The sequence below is a fragment of the Tamandua tetradactyla genome, chromosome 11 (assembly GCF_023851605.1).
Source record: "Tamandua tetradactyla isolate mTamTet1 chromosome 11, mTamTet1.pri, whole genome shotgun sequence".
Lineage (NCBI taxonomy): Eukaryota > Metazoa > Chordata > Mammalia > Pilosa > Myrmecophagidae > Tamandua > Tamandua tetradactyla.
Genome location: NC_135337.1, coordinates 75142653 through 75163279, shown reverse-complemented (window position 1 = coordinate 75163279; position 20627 = coordinate 75142653). Strand labels below are relative to the sequence as shown.

General features: G+C 56.0%; 2 protein-coding genes across 8 annotated transcripts; one reads left to right on the top strand and one right to left on the bottom strand.

The window, feature by feature from the left end:
- The first annotated feature begins 191 nt into the window (after positions 1-191).
- On the top strand, positions 192-10155 carry TRIP10 (thyroid hormone receptor interactor 10). Of its 7 annotated transcripts, none has more exons than XM_077120925.1 (15): positions 192-497; positions 3399-3514; positions 3613-3669; positions 4474-4621; positions 4700-4762; positions 4994-5098; positions 5189-5317; positions 5898-6044; positions 6150-6347; positions 7386-7553; positions 7798-7907; positions 8898-9030; positions 9277-9413; positions 9489-9610; positions 9726-9999. In XM_077120925.1, the coding sequence occupies exons 1-15, from the start codon at positions 294-296 to the stop codon at positions 9872-9874; spliced, it is 1986 nt and encodes a 661-aa protein (XP_076977040.1). In that variant the 5' UTR covers positions 192-293; the 3' UTR covers positions 9875-9999. The 7 variants fall into 7 exon arrangements, with proteins under 7 accessions (XP_076977040.1, XP_076977036.1, XP_076977039.1 ...); XM_077120921.1 differs by lacking the exon at positions 192-497 and adding an exon at positions 1253-1742; XM_077120924.1 differs by lacking the exon at positions 192-497 and adding an exon at positions 1255-1727.
- Positions 9733-20393, bottom strand: SH2D3A (SH2 domain containing 3A). The gene is given in 10 exon segments (XM_077120930.1): positions 9733-11035; positions 11849-12034; positions 12252-12435; positions 12437-12632; positions 12803-12918; positions 13028-13506; positions 15748-15824; positions 16180-16529; positions 17832-17907; positions 20310-20393. Coding segments are annotated over 9 exon segments (1818 nt in total). The 5' UTR covers positions 17901-17907; positions 20310-20393; the 3' UTR covers positions 9733-10874.
- Positions 20394-20627: the final 234 nt, after the last annotated feature.

Genomic DNA, 20627 nt, shown 5'->3' with positions numbered 1-20627 from the left:
GCCGCTCTGTGGGGCCCGATCCTTCCGCAGCGCCCGCCTGCTCAACCATTCAGCGATCGCCTCCTTGCAAACCCGCCCGCATAGGACACTAGATGGACTCCTCCAGCTCCGAATGGGAGTGCTAATACCACTTAACCCCGCCCCCACATTCTCCAATCATTAGAAACATTGTCCCGGATGTAATTTGATAAGCACTTTAGCTAACCAACTGTAATGGATCTTGATAGCAGGTCCTGAGAAGCGGAATTCCTCCACCCACTCTTAACTGACAGACCGAGACTACATTTCCCAGAATGCAACGGGAGCAGCGGGCCCAACAAGGAACTAAAAGAACTACATTTCCCAGGAGCCCAAGCACGGATTTCCCCTTCCTTCTTACCCCCGGGACGCGGATCCCAGCCAGGGCACAGGCTCTTGTAAACACAGGCGTCTGCCGCGGCCTGTCCAGTTCTCCTAGTCTCCTTGAGTCCGCAAAGAGGTCTGAACCTGGCTCCAGGGTAAATCATGACCTTACGGTTGACCGATGATCCCAGGCTGAGTCCTCCGCCTCTCACCCCAAAGTGATGCAACCTCAGCCCACCCTGCTTCCAGGCTGGACTTGATAGTATGTTGAATCCTGATCCCAGGCTAGGCCCTCTAACTGCAGCTGAGCTCGACTCCGGACTGAAACCCAGACCCCGCTTCTGACCCGCGACACACACACCGAGGGAGCCCCACTCTCTGGCAGAGCTCCCACTTGGCCTGATTGGAGCATAGTTGGAGTTGCCGACTCCTGACTAAACTGCTGAGCCCTCTGCTAAGTCTCTGTCCTCAGCCCCCAACTGTAGCTGACCTGGACTGAACCCCAATTCCAGTTTGAATCTCTGGCTAGATAGAGCTGAGACCAGAACTCCGCTGGACTGAGCCACTGAATCCAGAACCCAGCCTGGGGGAGGGGGGGAGGGTTTCCCCCTCTCTCAAGGGGGGAGGGTTCCCCCCCTCTCAGCTCAGTCTGATCCCCCAAGTTCTGGCGCCCCAGCCCAGTTTGCAACCTGAGATTTCCTAGCCCAGGAGCTACCAGCAGGTGGGGCCAGGTCCCAGCGGAGCCGTCTGTCCCTGGGCGGATTCCCAGAGCTTTCCTCCTCTGCGCCAGGGATCGCTTCTCACTGCGAGCTGCCGGCTCCGAGTCTGACCTGCCCCTTGGGCCCACCCCCCCCCCCCCCCACTCCCTGAGCACCCGAGCCCCAGCAGGGCATCTGTCACCTCAGTAGATACAGAAAAAGCGCCAAATGCCGGGGAGGATGGGGGCGGGAGCCTCTGGGGCCTCTCCCCTTTCATCCCAGAGCCTCAAAGGGCTTTACAAGGTGTGAACAGACTTTTATGGGGGAGGCGACAAACTTTCAAGCCCCAAGGCTTGGAGGTCTGGGGGAGGGGCGGAGCCGGAATCCCAGGATCAGGACTGGCAATTAAGTTTTCGTGAGTCTTAATGAATGAGACTGGAAACGGGCAGGTGCGGGCGCGAGCTGTACAGGCGCCGGGGAAGGCCTGGGCCCGGCGCCCCAAGGACGGCCCGTCCTCAGTTTCCCAGCGCAGACTCTGGGGGAGGGAAGACAGGATGCGGTGGGGGCGCTAATGGACCCGGCCTTGGCGAAGACACATCTCGGGCAGGATCGAAGCTCTCCCATCCGCCCTGTGGTCGGAGGGACCAGACTATTAGTGGAACGAGGGCAGACTCTGGAGCCGGGCCGGTCCGCAAGAGTAGGGTGACCTCAGGTTCTCCCTGCGAACAGGGTGGGGGGAGCGGAACTCTTGGGTGGGAGTTTTGGTGTCTTGACCCTTAAGGAATGATTGAGGGGGAAGGGGGAAAGAACAGTCCAGCCAGGGGGCGCGGGAGAGGAGGTGAGGGGCCCTGGGGACTTGAAAACGGTGGGGATGCTTTAAGGGGTCGGCCCAACGGCGTTCAGCCGCCACGTTCCTTTAAGAGGGGGCGGGGATTCAGCTGGGCCACGCCTCCTTGGTGCTCCTCCCCCAGGGCGCCTGAGCTTCGGCTTCGCGCGGGCAGTGGGCGTGGCCGAGACGGGTGGGGCGGGGCCGGACCTAGAGTGGGCGGGGCCTGAGCGGGGCGGGGCCGGGCGAGCGGCCCTAGGCTGAGTGTCCCGGCGGCGGGCGGCGGGCGGCGGGCTACGGGGAGCGGGCGAGGCGGCGGCTGGGCCGGGGCGGGAGCAGCATGGATTGGGGCACCGAGCTGTGGGTGAGTCCGATCGGCCCTGCCCCAAGTTCCCCCTTCCTAGAGCCCCCCCTTGCCCCTGCCGTGCCGGGGCGGGAGGTTCCGCGCCTTCGCGTCTACTGACCCCTGGGTGCCCGCCCTGCGCCCACTCTCCGAGTTTAGCTTCAGGACGTCGGGGGCGGGAGTGCGGGGGACGGGCGATCTTGTAGCAGCAGCGTGGGGAAACTGAGGCACCGGGTTCAGTGAGGCGGCCAGATGAAGTCCTGGGACCAGGCCGGGGCGGCCGGGAGAGGTCACCTATTTTGAGCTCGCTGGCCCGGCGGGCGGCTTATCTTACGGCCCCTGGGTCCTTGCCCGCCGCCCGCCTGTCCGGCTGGGGGCGGGGGAGGGGGCCCTCTGGCCGCCCTCTCCCCCACGTGGGACCCAGAAGTCCGGACCGCCCTTTCTGTCGTCTTTATTCACTCTGGAGGCTTGGGGACGTGCTTTGGGGGGAGTGGGGGAAGGGGCTGTGAGTCTCGGCCCCAGCCCCCTCCCCCAGCCCGCCTCAGGCGCAGGGCGGGGCCGTCACTTGGCTGCCTCTAACCTCAGCCTTGGAAGCCCCAGAAATTTCCCTCTATCCTGGCCCCGACCTCTGACCCCTCCCCTTTCTGGGGGCGGTGGCGTTCTTGGGTTCCTGGATGCAATGGAGTAGCCAGCTCGCCCACCCACCCCCGAACTAGGATTTTTTTTTTTTGAGTTCGTAGGGGAAACTGAGTCACGCATTGGGGAGGTCTTCAAGAAACATGGCGACCCGTGGACCTTGTGCTTGCTCCCTGGCTATTCTGGGGCCCCCCAAGTTGCGAGGAGCCCTGCCCGGCTGGCCCTGACTCACGCCGGGCCGGCCGGATTTTCCGGAATCTGGGGGGGATTAGGGGAGTCGGGGCAGGGGTTGCGGCCCTGCGCCATTCCACACCCCTCTTGGCGGTCCCGGGACAACTACCCTGTCGTCCGGCTGGGGCCCCGCCCCTGTTCCCCGGCCCTTCCCGGGAAGAGGAGGGGGTTCCCGCCGGTTTCCTGCCTCCCCCCGCGCCGTGCCGGGGCGGGGCCGGGAAGCCACTCCTCCTCGGAACTCTGAGCCTTGGGGCTCTGGCGGCCCCTGGCAGCCTGGCCGCGGGGGCCCCAAGATCGTGAACACCCCAACCCAATCCGCCAGGATCAGTTTGAGGTGCTGGAGCGTCACACGCAATGGGGACTAGACCTGCTGGACAGATACGTGAAGTTCGTGAAGGAGCGGACCGAGGTGGAGCAGGCTTATGCCAAGCAGCTGCGGTGAGACCTAGGGTTGACCAGCTCTGGGCCTGGGGGTGGGGGGGAACTTGTGGGGGGTGGGGACTGAGAGCTCAGCCTTCCTGCTTCTCTCTCTTTAGGAATCTGGTGAAAAAATACCTGCCCAAAAGACCAGCCAAGGATGACCCCGAATCCAAGTAAGGATGGGGAGAGCATGTGAAACTTGACTTGGGGGTCAGTTCTCCTTTGTCAGCTGGGCCACCCCAGACTCAACCTCTCCCCTCAGTTTCCACTTCGAGGCAAGGGCATGGAGGCTGAATCCATGGCTGGGTATGGACTTCTGGGTCCACTACTTGGTAGCCTAGGGAATTTGGGCAAGTGACTCATGCTCTCTGCTTCGGTTTTGCTCACTTGCTAACGGTGGAGGCAATTAATGAATGACTTTGGGCAGGTGGTTTAAGTTTCGTGCCTCTGTCTTTCTCATCTATGAAATAGGGCTGAGAATGACCGTACCTAACCCAAAGGGCTTGTGTTTAAAATACTGCCTGGCCTTTAATAAGTGTTCTGCAAGCATTTGATTTTATTACAATAGAGTCCCCAATCCCGAAATTCAAAAAGCTCTAGAAATCCAGAGTTTTTTGTAACTTGCTTGGCAGCAAACTCTGGTGTGAAGTGACTTGATATGACCGTTACTCTTGATTTTATCTCAATTTAGTGTGACTATGGTACCTCTTATGCAAAGGTATTTACGGCAATCAATTACAGGACGTTGCCCCTGACCCTACATTTATACCATAAAAGATGGTAAAAGCATCGTATCCCCTATCCAAAATCCAAAAAAAATTCTGAGTTTCAAAATGCATCTGATCCAGGGATTGTGGACCAGAGTTATCATTGCTCCTGGGATGAATGTTTTGGGGCTTCCCATTTCCCATTTGGATGTGGGTCCTGGGGTGGGGGGTGGGGGTGACTCCTGGCTCCCTGCCCCCACCCCACCCCAGGTTCAGCCAGCAGCAGTCCTTCGTACAGATTCTGCAGGAGGTCAACGACTTTGCAGGGCAGCGGGAGCTGGTGGCTGAGAACCTCAGTGTCCGCGTGTGCCTTGAGTTGGCCAAGTACTCGCAGGAGATGAAGCAGGAGAGGAAGATGGTGAGTGAGCCCCTCCCTGGGTCTTCCCATGGGCTCCTGCTGGAACTGGGTTGAGCCTTATTTGCCCTCTTTCCCTAGCATTTCCAAGAAGGACGCCGGGCCCAGCAGCAGCTGGAAAATGGCTTCAAACAGCTGGAGAATGTGAGTTTTCAGGGATGGAGGGTGGCTTTAGCCTAAAGGAGCAGCATGAAATTTGCTGATCCACAGAGCCACTCCCTATGTCTGGCCTGGATCCCCCATTCCCTGGTGGCCTCCTGATATGCCCACTGCCCCCAACTTGCTAGGTACCATCCCACCAGTCCCTGAATCTTGGTTTCCTACCCACCTCTCTTGGGGAAGGGCCCCTTTATTCTGGTTCTTTCTCCTACACAGAGCAAGCGTAAGTTTGAACGGGACTGCCGAGAGGCCGAGAAGGCAGCCCAGACCGCTGAGCGACTAGACCAGGACATCAATGCCACCAAGGCGGATGTGGAGAAGGTTTGTGTGGGGTCTGGGACAGGCCTGGGGATTGGGGTGGGGCAGGGCCAGAGCCTGACAGCCACCCTGGTTCTGACCAATACTCCTCAGGCCAAGCAGCAAGCCCACCTTCGGAGTCACATGGCAGAGGAAAGCAAAAACGAGTACGCAGCCCAACTCCAGCGCTTCAATCGAGACCAGGCCCATTTCTATTTTTCCCAGATGCCCCAGATACTTGATGTGAGTGCTCAAAGTCCCCAGCCCCACCTTTCCCAGCCAGAACCCAAAAGTCAGCCAACTCCTACACACCTGTTAAAACCCCAGCTGCAATGACCCAATCCCTAGATTGAAAGGGAATTTGAAATGTATCGACACAGTGATCTCTGCCTTTGCTCAAGCTGTTCTTTATTCCATGAGATGCCTTTCTTTTCTTTTGAAACTCCTATTCATTCTTCTGAGCCCGGTTGAACAACCTGTCTGCTGAAAAAGTCTCGAATTTCCCGTCTTCTGTATCAGTAGCCTCATACTCCATCCCCTGTCCCAGTCCTAGGGCTGAGAGTGACTGTTCTGGGTCTACATAGTCTTGGCTTACATTGTCCCCTCTTTTGAGAAGACTTTCTTGACTTCCTAATCCCCCAGCCCTGCATCTCTCCTCCAAGCACATGGGCTGGAATGCCTGTCTCCATTTGTCTTTTCCAGTAGATTGGGCTTGGGGCTGGGTCCACGGTAGACGGCCATGGTGTTTACAGAGTAAATCATTCCGCTGTTGTGCCCTCCACTAGCACCCCTGAACTTTCCCTTTGCCCCCCCAACCCTGCAGAAGCTGCAGGACATGGACGAACGTCGGGCGACCCACCTGGGAGCCGGATATGGGCTCCTGTCAGAGGCTGAGCTGCAGGTGGTGCCCATTATTGCCAAGTGCTTGGAAGGCATGAAGGTGGCGGCGGAAGCGGTGGACGCCAAGAATGTGCGTGCTTGCTGGGTCCTGGTCCACAGGCTAGGGGTGGGTGTATCCCTGAAGTCAGGGCGCCCGGTCTCACCCCTGACTGCCCACCACTGTCCCCTCCCTCAGGACTCCCAGGTCCTCATAGAGCTGCACAAGTCTGGCTTCGCCCGCCCGGGCGATGTGGAATTTGAAGACTTTAGCCAGCCCATGAACCGTGTGCCATCGGACAGCAGCCTGGGCACCCCCTCGGACGGACGACCTGAGCTCCGCGGCCCAGGACGCAGCAGCCGTGCCAAGCGCTGGCCCTTTGGCAAGAAGAACAAGGTGGGGACCAGGGCCCTTGGGTGGGGGGGTGTACGTGGGGACAGTGGGGCCCCCACTGAGTCAGCCGCAGCCACTGGAACGCTGAGCCCTAGGCAGGAATCTTTCTCTTGGCTGCTGGCCCAGGCTGGAGGAAAAGGCAGGCAGGCGGATTGGCCTGGAAGTCCCCTGAGACCCGGGTAGGGGAGATGGGATGGGGAGGGGGGGAACTCGGTTGTCTGTCTGCTGCTTCACGGGATACTGGGAGAGGACCTGCTTGTAGAATTTGGGGTTGGACTGAGGGTTAGAGACTGGCCCCAGGGAAACCTCCTTCCACCCCATCCTAAGTCTCTTCTCCATCCCATTAGTGGGTTTCTGGGTCCCGATCCTCAGGCCCCTTTTTCTTGGACTTTTTGGCTTTTAAAATCAGAGCATACATTTGACACTCTGGGTTGATACTTTAGACAAGGCCCCTCACCCTCAGTTTATTACTTGGTTCCTGGTTTATACTTTTGATCCCTCTCGATTTATACTTTGATATCCGTCCTCAACTTACACATCCTACCTACCCCCTAGCTTAAACCTTTGACTCCCCAGCTGTAACATCTCTCATTTCCTGCCTTTCACCCCTCTCTTGGCTTGTCCTTTGACCGGTGCCCCCACCTATGCAAGACCCTGGTTCCTGCATTTACATCTTCTACCTTCTAGGCTGTGAGCCCAGAAAGCTGGGGGTGGGGGTGGGGTGAGGATGGGATAGCAAAATCACGGGATTTGGGTGATTCGGTATAGGGAAGGGTCTGGCCTTCTCGCTCACAGTCTAGCACCCTCCCCAGACCCTCCTAGATTTTTGTGTTGCTCTGGCATGCATTCTCCGCGTGTGATTGTGCACCTCCAGTTGTGGTTTTCTTACTGTGTTTTTTTTGTTGTTGTTGTTTGTTTTGTTTTTCCTTTCTCCGTTTTGTTTTTTCTTCTCTCTCTTTGCGACCGCCCACCGGTCCTTGTTCTCTCTATGTCCTCCTACCCGTCCCCCTGCCCCACCCCCTCCCCGGCCTCCGCCGGTAGCCACGCCCCCTATCCCTCTCCTGGCTGGGGGGCCCCCTGCCCTCGGCATTGCCTAATGGACCCCCGTCCCCCCACTCCGGCCGCGACCCCTTGTCCATACTGAGCGAGATCAGTAAGTCGGTCAAACCGCGGCTAGCATCCTTCCGCAGCTTCCGAGGCAGCCGTGGGGTAAGTGAGGCCTCCGAGGAGGAGGCGGCCGCCCTCGCCTGCCCAGCGGCTGGGTGGCGGGACCCTGGGCTCGCTTCCTGCCTGCCGGCCAGGCCCTTGATGCCCACTGCCTGACCTGGACCTGCTTTGCTCTGTGCATGGCCTGGCCCTCCTGGATGGGGAGGACGGTGGGCCTGGCGTGTCTTAGGAATACGCAGAGCCTGGACGCCATGATCCCAGTCTGGGTCTTCTTCCCACCTTGCAGACAGTGGTGACCGAGGATTTCAGCCACTTGCCCCCAGAGCAGCAGAAGAAGCGGCTTCAGCAACAACTAGAGGACCGAAATCGGGAACTCCAGAAGGAAGTTGATCAGAGGTAAAGTCAGGGAGGCAGGCGAGGAACAGAGCAGAATAATAAGTTAATGAAATGTAAACGGGACCCAAAGATCTCTTCTCCCCAGCAAAAGCCCAGGTCCTGACAGTTTTACAGGTGATTCCTCCCACACTTTGAAAAAAGAGTTAATTCCCATCTTATACAGACAAGTCATCCCAGCAAATGGAAAACAAAGAGTGAAAGCTGCCCAGATTGTTTAGGAGGCTGGTAGACTCTTGATTCCAAAATCAGTTAACAAGAATTCAACAGAATAAAATGATGGGCTCGTTTTATTTTATTTACGATCTTGGATGCGAAATCTCAGCCAAGCAAATCTAATGGTGTTTTACAAAATAACGTATCACTATCAGTTGGATGTCACCGCAGTAATGCAAAGATAGTTCAATATCAAAAACTATATGTCTAATTCACCATATTAGGTGGCTAAAAGAAAGGGGAGGGGGATCCTGTTTATTTAAATAAAACACTTAAAAATATCAAACACAAGAAACCTGCCAGATTAAAAAAAAAAGAAAATCTTTTATCCCTCACTCTTTCCAAGCAAGAGCCTTTTCCCAGTCTGGTTACATAACAGGGATGACGTTTGCCACTTGTGAACAGACAGCCAAATTATATTTTGCCGTTTGCATAAAATCTCTTGTACAAACGGCTTCTACCGGTGTAAAGTTCCAGAGGCAGTTTTGTAGGAGTTAACTCCGGCTCTGTCCCTGTGGTCCCAGGCAGCTTGCTTTGCCCCATGCTGCAGTTTCCTCAGCCGTAACATGGATCGGGCATTAGGACTGGAAGAAAGTGGAGCCCAGGTCTGCTGTAATTCAAATGTCTGTGCTTGAGCCATTTTAGCATTTTTCTGAACTCTTAGCCACTCGACTATCCTGCTCCTTGCTTGCCTGCTTGGATGGAGGGAAGCCCATTATTTTCGCCTTGTTAAATCCCATGAGACTTTTCTCTCTTGGTTGCCTGTCTACTCCTTAGAGAAGCCCTAAAGAAAATGAAGGACGTGTACGAGAAGACACCCCAGATGGGAGACCCTGCCAGCTTGGAGCCCCGGATCACCGAAACCCTGAGCAACATCGAGCGGCTGAAATTGGAAGTGCAGAAGTATGAGGTAAGGGGAGGCCCGGTGGGGGGCCCCAGGGGAGGGGTGGGGGCCAGCGGACCAGGCTGAGTCATTGGTGGGTGTGTGTGTCTGTGTGGGGTGGGGTGGGGGACGGGGGTGTCAGGGCTCCAGCTGTTTCCCATCACAGCCTTGGGTGTGCACGAGTAACCTCAGGAAACCTCTGGGCCCCGAGTGGGCTCACCCTGGAGCCCTGCTCTGCAACTGAGTGTGTGGTTTGGTCCCCCCAACTCCCAGGCTTGGCTGGCAGAAGCTGAGAGCCGGGTACTGAGCAACCGGGGGGACAGCCTGGGCCGGCATACCAGGCCCCCAGACCCCCCAGCCAGCGCCCCACCAGACAGCAGCGACAACAGCTCCCAGGATAACAGAGAGAGGTGAGTGGGAGGTGCCGGCGGCAGGTGCCAGGACCCCAGGAGGTCAGGCTTACCTGCCATATTCTTCCCATCCAGTTCTGAAGAGCCCCCCCTAGAAGAGGGTCAGGAAGCACCCATCTATACAGAGTTTGATGAGGATTTTGAAGAAGAACTAGCATCCCCCATAGGACATTGTGTGGCAATCTATCACTTTGAAGGTGAGAATGGTTTGGGCAGGGAGGGGCGGGTAGCACATAAGCTGCTTTGGTTCTGCTTCAATTCACAAAAGCAGACCTTGATCCCACCTCTCCACCCCCCCACCCCCCCACGCAGGGTCCAGCGAGGGCACCATCTCCATGGCCGAGGGCGAAAGCCTCAGCCTCATGGAAGAAGACAAGGGCGACGGCTGGACCCGGGTCCGCCGGAAACAGGGGGGTGAAGGCTACGTCCCCACCTCCTACCTCCGCGTCACCCTCAACTGAACCCTGCCAGAGACGGAAGGGTTGGGGGGCTGGGGGCTGTTGGCTGCTGCTTCTGGGCCACGGGGGGCCCCAGGACCTATGCACTTTATTTCTGCCCCCGTGGCTTCGGCTAAGACCTGTGTAACCTGCTGCCCCCCGCCCAGCCCCCCACCCCTCACCCTAAATGACTCGCTGTGCCTTCCAACACCGATGTACATACTCATGTTTCAAGTCTTTTCTTCCTGCCGCTCGGCTCGGGCCATTTTGTTTTATATATATATATAAAAAAATTATATAAAGTCCTTGGAGTCTGTGCTTTATTATCGGATTTAGATACTGGGGCTAAAGTGGCCACCCTCCCTACAGGCCCACACAGGGAAGGAGGAAGGGGAGGTGCGTTTGGACAGCTCTGGACCCCTGGGCAATGCCCCTTCCTGGGAGTTGGCTTAAGGTCAGTGGAGGTTTATCTGTGACATGTTGGTACATCTCACTGAGAATGGGTTAGGTACAGACTGAGTACCTCCTGGGTGCCAGGCATTTTCTACTCTCATGATCTCATTTAAACAATAAACTTTAATCCCCACAACAACCTGTAAAAGTTTCACTGTTAAGGTGAAAGCAGGCCCAGAGAGGGCAAGCAACCTATTAGAAATCACACAGCTTTTCAAGGGATGGGAGCAGACTGAACTCTGGCCTTTGATGCCAGATCCGCAAGTCCTCTTACCACTAAAAGCCTCATGTTCACCATTTGTGCTTTCTTAGGTGTCCCAGGTGTGTGTGTGTGTACGCCTGTATTGCTAACCAGTGCCTCCAGGCACCTAGGTCTCCTAGGGTGGAGGAGGCTTCATGCTTCACCAGAATCCCTGGGCATTTTTAGAGGGGACAAGCCTGGCCTCCCCACTTGCGAGGCATTAGTGGGGTCCCCACCACACGTAGCTGTGTGAGGGGCCTGGGGCCACTTCCTGGTCCCCATTGGAGTTCCTGGACGCATGGGTGTCCCAGGTGTGAAGGGGCTGCATTTTCAGCCATCAGGCTCCAAGCGCTGCGACAGGGCGCTGAGGACATGCTGGAACTTCTCGAGGCGCTCCGCCCGTGGGGCCCCAGCACCCCGACTCCCCCAGAGTAGCCTCTGCACAAAGCACGTGGTCAGGGCCTCCCTCAGCAATGGGTTTGGCCGGAATCCTGGGGGAAGGACCAGAGGGGCTGGCGGCAGAGCCTGGGAGGCCGCCTGGCTCCTGCCTGCACCTGCCCTCCCTCTAAGGACTTTGACCCAACAGGGATCTGAAGGCACTCTGCCCTAGGTAGGCAGGGCTTAATGAGCAGGGTTAGTTGGGGGGGTGGGGGTGAGGGCTGGCTGAGGCTCATTGGAGGTGTGTCTGGCAGGGTATGTGGGGGCGGGCTTTTCCAGGTGCAAAATGGGGCCCCACCTTAGGGGAAGTGTCTGGGGGTGGGGCTGCCCCGAGGGCGAGATTTGGGGGACCCGACTGTCCTGCCCATGCAGGGGCATGACTTGGGGTCAAGCTGGGCTAGGCTCTGGAGGGAGGGGAATACTAAGGTTGCCTGTGCAGGAGGGGAGACTGGACATAAGGGAGGTGTGGCTCTGAACGCTCTAGGGGCGCGGGTCTACCGGCTTGAAGGAATGCGTCATTTTGGAGGGATCTGGGCGTTCTTGGAGAGTCGGGTCTTTTAAAGGCAGAGCTAACTAGGCTGGGAAGGTGGGGTAAGACTACGTGGACAAAGTCCCGAGGGCGGGGCTGCTCCTTTTGGGATGGAGGGCCCTGATCTGTCAATTCTCGTGGTTGCTCGGGACGACCAGGTGCAAGGGAAAATGTCTCCGCGATGGGGAGGCTGGGTTCTCCGTGCGGGCGGAGCCGGCCCAGTTTGGGAGGTGCTGGTTCCTGGCCAGGATGGGGTGGAGAGGGGGCATTCGGTGAGAGCACGCGGGGTGTTCCTGAAGTCGGGACCCTCTAAGCGAGCATGCAGAGGGGAACACACCTCGCAAGCGCCGCGCCGCCACCTCGCGGAATTTGGGCGCGTCCCGGGCCACCTGTCGCGCTCCTTGTAGGGTGCGCAGAAGCCGCTCACAGCTCTCGCCCAGCGGTCCCGGTGGGTCTTCGCCCTCCAGCAGACGCACGGCGGGTGCCACGTGCGGCAGCGCCACCTCGCCGGGTTCGCAGGGTCCTGCGGAAGGGGAGGGGCTGGACGGGGCCTGGGGTGGAGGGCGGGGCCTTGGGCAGGGGCGGGGCGTGGGACAGAAGCAGGGGCGGGGCTTGGGTGGAGGGTGGGGCCTGTGGCAGGGGCGGGGCATGAGACAGAAGCAAGGGCGGGGCCTAGGCCTGGAATAGGTTCCTGACCGCAGTTGGGACGCGGCGCTACCACGTCCCTCACCCTCACTCACTGGCGCCCTCGTCCAGCGCCCGCATCAGCGGCTTCAGCTCCTGCTCGAAGACCAGCGCGGCCTCCGTGTGGCTCCGTCGGAACTGGCGCCACGTGCGCTCCAACCGGGACACCTGGGCACGCGGAGGGAGCCCTGTGCCTGCCTCCTCTCCCCGCCTCCGCCTCACTTGCACCCGGGCCGCCTCTCCATCCTGGTTCCCCACGCACCTGGGGCATGAGCAGGGCGTCCATGACCGCGGCCAATCCCGGCAGGTCCCCCACCGCTCCTGGTCCTAGCGCCAGTGCCAGCTCCACTAGGCCTCTCAGCGCCGCCGCTCGCTCCTCCAGCGGCCCCGCGCAACCCAGCACCGCCAGGGCCCCAGCCAGCGCCAGCGCCTCGTGCCTGCAGAGGTGGAGGGCCAGCAAGGGTCGGGAGGGGGGGTAGTGGGGCGGCTTGTAATTTGGGGGCAAGAAGGAATCAGAGGTGGGGCTGCCATCACCTCTCCTCCCGGGGGCGTGATGAAGGCGAAAGAGATTTGGCGACTCTAGGTTCCAGGCGGCTAGCTGGCTCACCTCTCCAGCAGTTCCAACCTCAAGCGATGCCCATGGGGAAGCGTGAGCAGCTCCAGGCCCGAGACGAACCCCATGGCTTTCCGCTGAGCCCTGGTCACTCCCAGGAGACCTGCGGCCTGGAGGGAGGGTCAGGTGAGCAGAGGGAGCATGTCGGGGGTGAGGTGCCATTGGGCCAGGCCTTGGGGTGGGGGTGGGGGTGGGGGAGGCCCATACAGGTAGACCCACCTGGCAGTCCACCAGCAGCAGGTGGAGGGCCGTGCTCCCAGGATGGTGCTCCAGGAACAGGCTGCGGAGAATGCTCAGGACCCTGGGTTCCAGGGGCCTGTTCTGTAGACCCAGCAAGCCCGAGGGGTTGTCAGGGGGGCAGAAAGAGACCTCAGCCTGTGGTCTTCTAAAACTGCAGTCCTCCCCGTCTTCCTCTTCGTGGGTTTCCCACCATGGGGTCTCCAGCTCGGGGCAGTCTCGGCCAGCAAGTGTTCCCTGGACACTGGGCATGCGGGGCACCAGCTCACAGTACGTGGCAGGGCGTCCAGAGGCATTTGGCAACACCAGTGAGGGTGTCCGGGGAGGCTTGTCTGGCGCCTTGGCATGCAGCTGCCCGTCAGAGGCCCTGAGGCCATCAGCAGTGGCCTGAATGGAAGCCCCGGCCTTCAGTAGGGTGGGGTCACTGCCGGTCCGGAGCAGGGAGGATACGGGCATTGGTCCTGAGGGCCATATAAGCGGGAGATAGCAGGGTTGTGGGAGGTGGGGGAGTCGTGGTTACCACCCTCCTCCAGCCTCCATTCATTCAGGCACGGGATGGAGGAAGGGATCAGAGTGTGGCAGCTACAAGCCAAGCCATGCCAAGGCGTGCTGGCAACCAGTAGAAGCTTGAAGAGGGCAGAAGCATTCTCCCTACATGTTCCAGAGGGAATGTGGCCCTGCTGACCCCTTGATTTTGGGTTTCCAGCCTTCAGAAAGATGAGACAATCAATTTCTGTTGTTTTAAGACATTCCGCCCCACCCCCACCCCCCCACCCCCATACAAGTTTGTGGCACTTTGTTACAACATGCCTTAGGAAACTGATGTTGTATTTTGGTATCCTGACAATCTGGGTGCAACTCTGAGTTCCAACAACTCTGCCAGAAGAAACACTACACACTTACAAATGGTTTGTAAACGATCTAACCTTCTTTGACACTTGGTATGGATTTTGAATAATACCTTTGTGACCCTCTGACTGAAGATGGCAAACGGTGACATGACAAAATTAAAATTTTAAAAAGGCATAATTCAAAGCAAATTCATTGAGTCATAAACTAGAATATAGGGCACCAGAGGCTCAGGCAGGGGTAGGGAATCAGGAGTTAATGCTTAAATTGGACAGTCTTTCTATTTGGGGTGATGGAAGAGTTTTGGTAATGGCTGGTGGTGATGGTAGCCCGACATCGTGAATGTAATTAACAGCACTGAATTATATATTTGACTGTGGTTGAAAAGGGAAATTTTAGGTTGTACATGTTACTAGAATAACAATTTAAAACAACCACAGCATAGGACTGTACAACACAAACAACCCTAATATAAACCACGAACTACAGTTAATAGTACAATTATAATAATATGCTTTCATCAGTGATAGCAAAGGTCCTGCACTAATGCAAGTTATTGATAATGCAAAGGGGTTTATGGGAACTCTGTATTCTCTGTATGATTATCCTGTAAACCTATAACTTTTCTAATAAAAATATATACATATACACATACATAAAATCCCTTAATCAAAATTCACAAAATTACATGTGTCTAAGAATTTGAACTTATTAAACTTTCAGAGGATGTCTTTTTTTTGTTAAGTTTGTGGCCTATTTATAACTGGAGTTATTAGAGCTTAAAATGTCACCAATCCTTTCGAGACCCTTTATATTTACCGAGCATTTGTTCCATGTTAGGCTTACTTCTGGGGGGCGGTGAAAACCTTCCAACTGTTCCCAGCTCACTGAGTAAGGGCCACGACACTCGCAATCTGAGCTCTGGGACAACACCCTGACTTTCCCCTTGCTCCCCCTGCTTCAGCTACACTTGGCCTCCTTTTGGTTGAGTAAACAGTTTAATCACTTGTTCTGGCCTCAGGGCCTTTGCACAGGGCTGTCCCTCCTGCCCAGACACTTTCACCCCTGGTTATCCTTAAGGTTTGCTCTCTCAGCTCCTTCAAACCTTTCACAGTGGGGCCCTTTCTGACCACTCTATTTAAAATTGTAATACCTGCCCCCACCCCTGTATGCCACATCTTCTTTACTCTGACTTATTTTTAATTTTTACAGCATAGTATACATAACTTATTTTTGTATTTATGGACTATTTTCCTCTATCAGAATGTTGCCTCCACTTAGGCAGAGATCTTTGCCTTTCTTGTTGATTGATTTATCTCAGCACTTAGTACAGTACCTGAGGTCTCCTGTTGAATGGGGGTGGGGGGCAAGACAGACATGAGGACAATGGAGGGGAAGTCCTCCTTTAAGAGGCTGGACCAAGGTCAGCTGCACTGATGTTGGGTGGAAAGGAGGCATTCAAAAAAAGACTAGGGGAACAGGATTTCCAACAGAGGGAACAGCACGTGCAAAGGCTCTGCGGCATGAACAAGGCTGGAAGGTTCCAGCAACCAAGAGGAAGGCTGTGTGACTGGAGCAAGGAGGGGATGTGGCAATAGTTGTGGTTAGAGAGGTCAGATAGGGCCAAGACCTGCAGGGCTTCTTGGGATGACTTTAAACACAAGGCCTCTTAAAGCATCAGCAAAGTTCCCACGTGATGGCACTTCGCCGTGACAACTTCGAGAGCCTATCTGTCCCCATTTTACAGAAGGAAAAGGTGAGGCTCTGAGAGGTTGGAACACTGACCGAGGTCACTCAAGCAGTGAGTGGCAGGTTCAAGCTCTGATATGTGTGTTCTCCCCGTAGGCTCTCACCTTGTCCAGAGATGTCCTCTTTGGGCTTTCCCAAGTGCTCCAGTCCTGCAGGCTGGCTGTCACTCCGTTTCCTAGTCCTGGGGGGCAGAGGTGGGGGAGAACTGCAGTCCCAGGAAAAACAAGGCAGCTCCCCCATACACACACAGGGTATGCCCCCCAAAACCTGCACCTAGTCTCTCTAGACCAACGGATCACATGCGTCTGCGCCGTCCACCTGCCCGCCCCCCACCCCCGGTAACACTTGGCAGTGTCTGGAGACATTTCTGGTTGTCATAACTGGGAGAAGTGGGTAGAGTCTACTTGCATCTAGTAGACAGGGGCCAAGGGTGCTGATAAAATCTTACAATGCAAGGACAGCCCCCACCATAAAGAATTATCCAGTTGAAAAACCCTGGTGGTGATTCTGGAGGAGGTGGAGGAAGCTGCAGGTACCTGGGCCACTCCAGCTGAGCCGGGCTGTCAATGATGGTGTCCTCACTAAAGCTGCGTCGCAGAGGCCCCTGACGGGACACGGGCCTCGAGGCCACGGCCCCGGTGGCCTGGGACAGTGGGCGTCGGCCGGCCACATAGCTGCGAACCAGGGCGGGCAGGCTGGGAAAGCGCTCATCTTCCAGCTGAAAGAGGGCCGGGGGCCTGCCGGGCCGGGGGCGCAGGACAACACGGAACACCTCGAAGTGCAGGGCTGAGCCCCCCCAGCGGCAGGAGAGCACGGAGCGGCCCCCACGGGACCCGGAGGCACGAACGAGGAAGTCACCGTCTTGCTGAAGGAGAGCCTCAGCCTTCTGGGGGTGGGGGGCAGGGGACAGGAGGTTAAGGGGAGGGGTCAGAGCTATCTGTTGGTGGCCCTGCCGGCCCCACCCAAGAAGAGCCACCCCTTAAACTTCCGTGGCAGAGCCTGGGTGGTTTTTCACCAATCCATTTCCCTTTTCCTCATGGGCACTCAGCCAGGCTACATCTCCAGGCTCCCTTGCAGTTAGGGTCATGTGTAGAAGTCTGGCCAATGGGGTGTGAACAGCTTTGCCGTGGGAAACAGGAGGGGCTGCAAACCCTGCTGCAGGGCTCAGAGGGTCTTCCCCTTAGCTGCTGACCAGATAACCTCAGCGGGGGGCCCGAAAGTCCCAGGGGATGGCGGGGTCATAGGTGGAAAGGGTTCAGGTCCTGACTGGTTTCGGGAGCAGAGCTCTGCTTCCCCACCTCCTCCAACACTTGGGACCCTGATTTGAAGATGCCATAAATGGCTAATGTGTTTTGCAGGAGAGACCTTGGGAATGTTTGTTACAGCTGCTCGCCTGACCCTGACCTCTGCAAGTCCAATCTGAACAAATACACTGGACTTGCGGTGCAAATGTGGCTTCAAGGAAAAGCCATTAGCTGGATCATTCCAAACAGACGGTGTTCCCTAAACCCACCCTTTGTACATATTTTTGGGCACTCATGCCAGCAGTGGTGGCTGTGTCAGGACACCCAGGAGAGAGGCATGGGAGCTGGGGATTGAATAATAAATGTAGCAGACACATCTGTAACTCTCACCATGTGCCAGGCACTGCTTGAAGTGTAAAAGGTATTAACTCATGTGATCCTCGAAGCAAGGTTGGACTGTAGGTACTATTATCCCCATTTTACAGGCAGAGAAACTGAGGTCCAGAGAGAAGGTCACAGAGAATGTAAGTTCTAGGGCTGAGATTTGAATTCAGAAGCCTGGCTCCAGGGTCTGGGATTTTTAACCACTGAGACATAACTGCCTCTCATGGTTTGATTGAATGCCCAAGACTCCTGAAGGTGATACCTGAATTGGAGATGGCAGTGGGAGCCCTTGGACTGGCAGGGAAATGCCTGGAGGGAGAAGGGACCCAGGAGGCAGAGATGGGCAGGGCCAGGGGATGGTTTTTTTTTTTTTTTTTTTTTTTTGGTGGGAGGCATTAGGCTCCTCTTCCATTTCAGCCACCATCCGCAATACCACCCCAAAGTAAGTGAGAATTTAAGTATAAGGAGAGACAGTGCCAAATCCTCCAGTCATACTTTTCAAAAGACCTTGGCCCCAATCCCTAGGAGAAGGATGCGAGAGGCTCAGCAGGAGGGAATACCTGGCGGGACAGGGGGCCATGGTACCAGGGCTGGTGGGCAAGGTCTTCTCCATCCTGTGGCACCTGCATGGAGCTCCTGGGTGCAGAGAGGGCTAGGGTCAAGCTCTGTGTTTTCAACAGGTCTCTGTCTTCCACATCTGTAAAATGGGAATAATTCCTTTTTCCTGAGCTTCCTGAGTGCCAGGATTGGCCCTTCCATGATCCTCAGGTTCAGAGCTCCCAGCCCACATCCTAAAATGCAGCTATATCCTCTAACCCCGGCTAAGAGGAATTTGCATAATTTAGAACTGGCTGCAATTTCTTGGCAACTGTCCATGCATGCATTTGGGATCTTGGAAAGTAAAAAGATGTAACGGAGGTATTGCTTTCCAATGAGGTGTGATTTTTATGCGGTGAGAAAATGAATGAAGGTGAAATAATACCGTGTTTCTGTAGACACTTAACCAATATTTCTGGTGTGCCTACTGTATCAACAAAAGAATCTATGCCCTTGTGGAGCAGACATTTTAGTGGGGGAAACCATGATGAAATAAATAAGAGGCTGGAGTAGATTGGGGGGGGGGTAAATGCTAAATGGAAAAACTAAAACAGGGACAGATCATGGAGTTAAAATTTTAGGTGGGATGGCCAGGGAAGGTCATTGATAAAAGACTGAAAAGATATGGAGGGAATGAGCTAGGCAGCTCTTTGGATAAAAGAACATTCCAGGCAGCAGGGATCTAATTTATCAATATCCATGGTTTCTCAGCAGTCTCTGTGCACACTCAGGTGTTCTTAGAATATGAGAAAATCTAACCTATACTTTGCTTTTCGAATGTAATGCCATTTTTAAGCACGTTAGAAGGCCACACTTTGTAGAAATAAAGTGTCTGTAAAACACAATTTTGTGCCTGCAGATTCTTCTTATATTTGGAAGCCGTACATTGCATTATTCTGATGATCAAATTTAGGTCTCATACATTTTGGTAGTGCCCTGATTAGCTCACAGGCCTTAGGCCTTGTATTTCCAAAGTGTTTAGTGGAGAAAATGGCTCTGGAAGGGCAGAAAGATAGGGTCTGCTTCCCCCTTAACTTGCTCTCCCCACCCTTTTGCCCCAAAGCTTTTCGCAGTCTGGCAGGTCTGTTGGATTCTTGCCTACTGAGTCAGCCCAGCTGAGGGCCTGGAAGGGGCAGGAAGTTCCCACACCAGCCCACAGTGGCTTTAGGGGTGGGGAACTAGGCAGGGAGCTGGCTTCAGCCTGCTGCATACCTGAACACCAGGTGTGTCTCCTGGGTGCCTATGTACTTACTGTTTTGTCACCTGAGCAGGGCCTGGCCCCTGTCTTAGGCTCCCAACTTTCCGTGGGGGCAGAGGTGTGTCACCAGTAGGGCTCTGGGAGGTTTGATCTGTGGGCACAGATCAGCCAAAGGCCAACTAAGTCATCCCCCTGCCTCTGAGTCCTTAGGGATCATTTCTGGATATTTGGGCAGGGGAGAGAGGAAGGGGCAGAATCTGGAGAAGGGCTAGGGTAAGGGAAGGAAGAAGGGACGTGTCTGTTTATCCCCATGTTAGACAACGTGTCTGTGCACATTTATGCAGGCAGCAGCTACCTGTCCAGACCACATGGACGGAAACAGACTGGGACCCCACTCAGCGCTGAGCAAACACTGACTATGTCACACAATTGCTGGGTGCCAGGCTCTGTTCTAGATCCTGGAGATGCAGTGATGAGACAGTGAGACAAACGTCCTGCCCTCCCTGAGCTCACCTCCCGGTGGGGAAGACAGATGACAAATAGGAAAACAATGGCTGGAAAAGATAATTTCCAAGAGTCACCGATGAGAGTGATAAAACGGGGGGGGGGGGGGGGGGGGGGGGGGGATGCCACAGAGAAAGAGGGAGGGGGAAGGCTACGTTAAATCAGGAAGTCCTCTCCCACAAGTGGCATTGGGGCTGAAATCTCAACAAAGAGGAGGAAGCAGGGGATGCAAAGATTTGCACTAACAGCAGCCCAGGTGTGGGGGTACAGCAAGTGCAAAGGGCCAGAGCTCTTTTTCCATTTTAGATCATCAGTGTGGCTGGAATGGAATGAGCAAGGAGCAGAATGGAGGGTAAAGAAGGCAGGGAAGGGCGAGACCACGCCCGAAGTGGGCAACCCGGCATTTTAATCTCAGGGGAATGGGAGCCATGGAAAGGTTTTTAAGTGGGGAAGAGGCACTAACAGATTTGTGGTAGAAAAATATCAGTCAGGCAAGAACGGAAAAAAAAAAAAAAAAGGCGGCTTTCCCTGGTACACAATTAAGGTACTTAGAGGGGCACTCTCAGGTACGCGAACACGCGTGGGCACCCACTCACGCCCTCGGCGACCACTTCTACGTCCACGGACGCGCGTGGACAGACTCAGATCCTCCCTCCGAGCCCCCACCCGGAAAAAGAGGACTGCCCTCCCCAGTAATTCTCTGGTCCTGGGTCTTCCAGGCCTCTCCCTTCCCCCTCACCTGGAGTGGACCCCGCGGGGCTTCCACGAGGCCGAAGCCTTAGGCTGTGCGGTTCCGGGCGGCTCGCTCCGGGTCGCGGTCAAGCCCCGCCTCCTCCGGCCACACCTGGCGGGATCCGCGCCCGGGCACCTGGCCCCGCCCCCGACGGCCCCGCCCCCTCCAGGCTCTCACCCCGCCCCTGGTTTCCTCTCCTCCGCCTTTAAAATCTTTTTTTTTTAAAAAAACTGCACCCCACGCCCTTCCCCTTAGACCCGCCCTTTGGGGAACTCCGCTAGGTTTTCCCACCAGGGGTCCCGCCCACTCAGCGCGCCTCTCTTA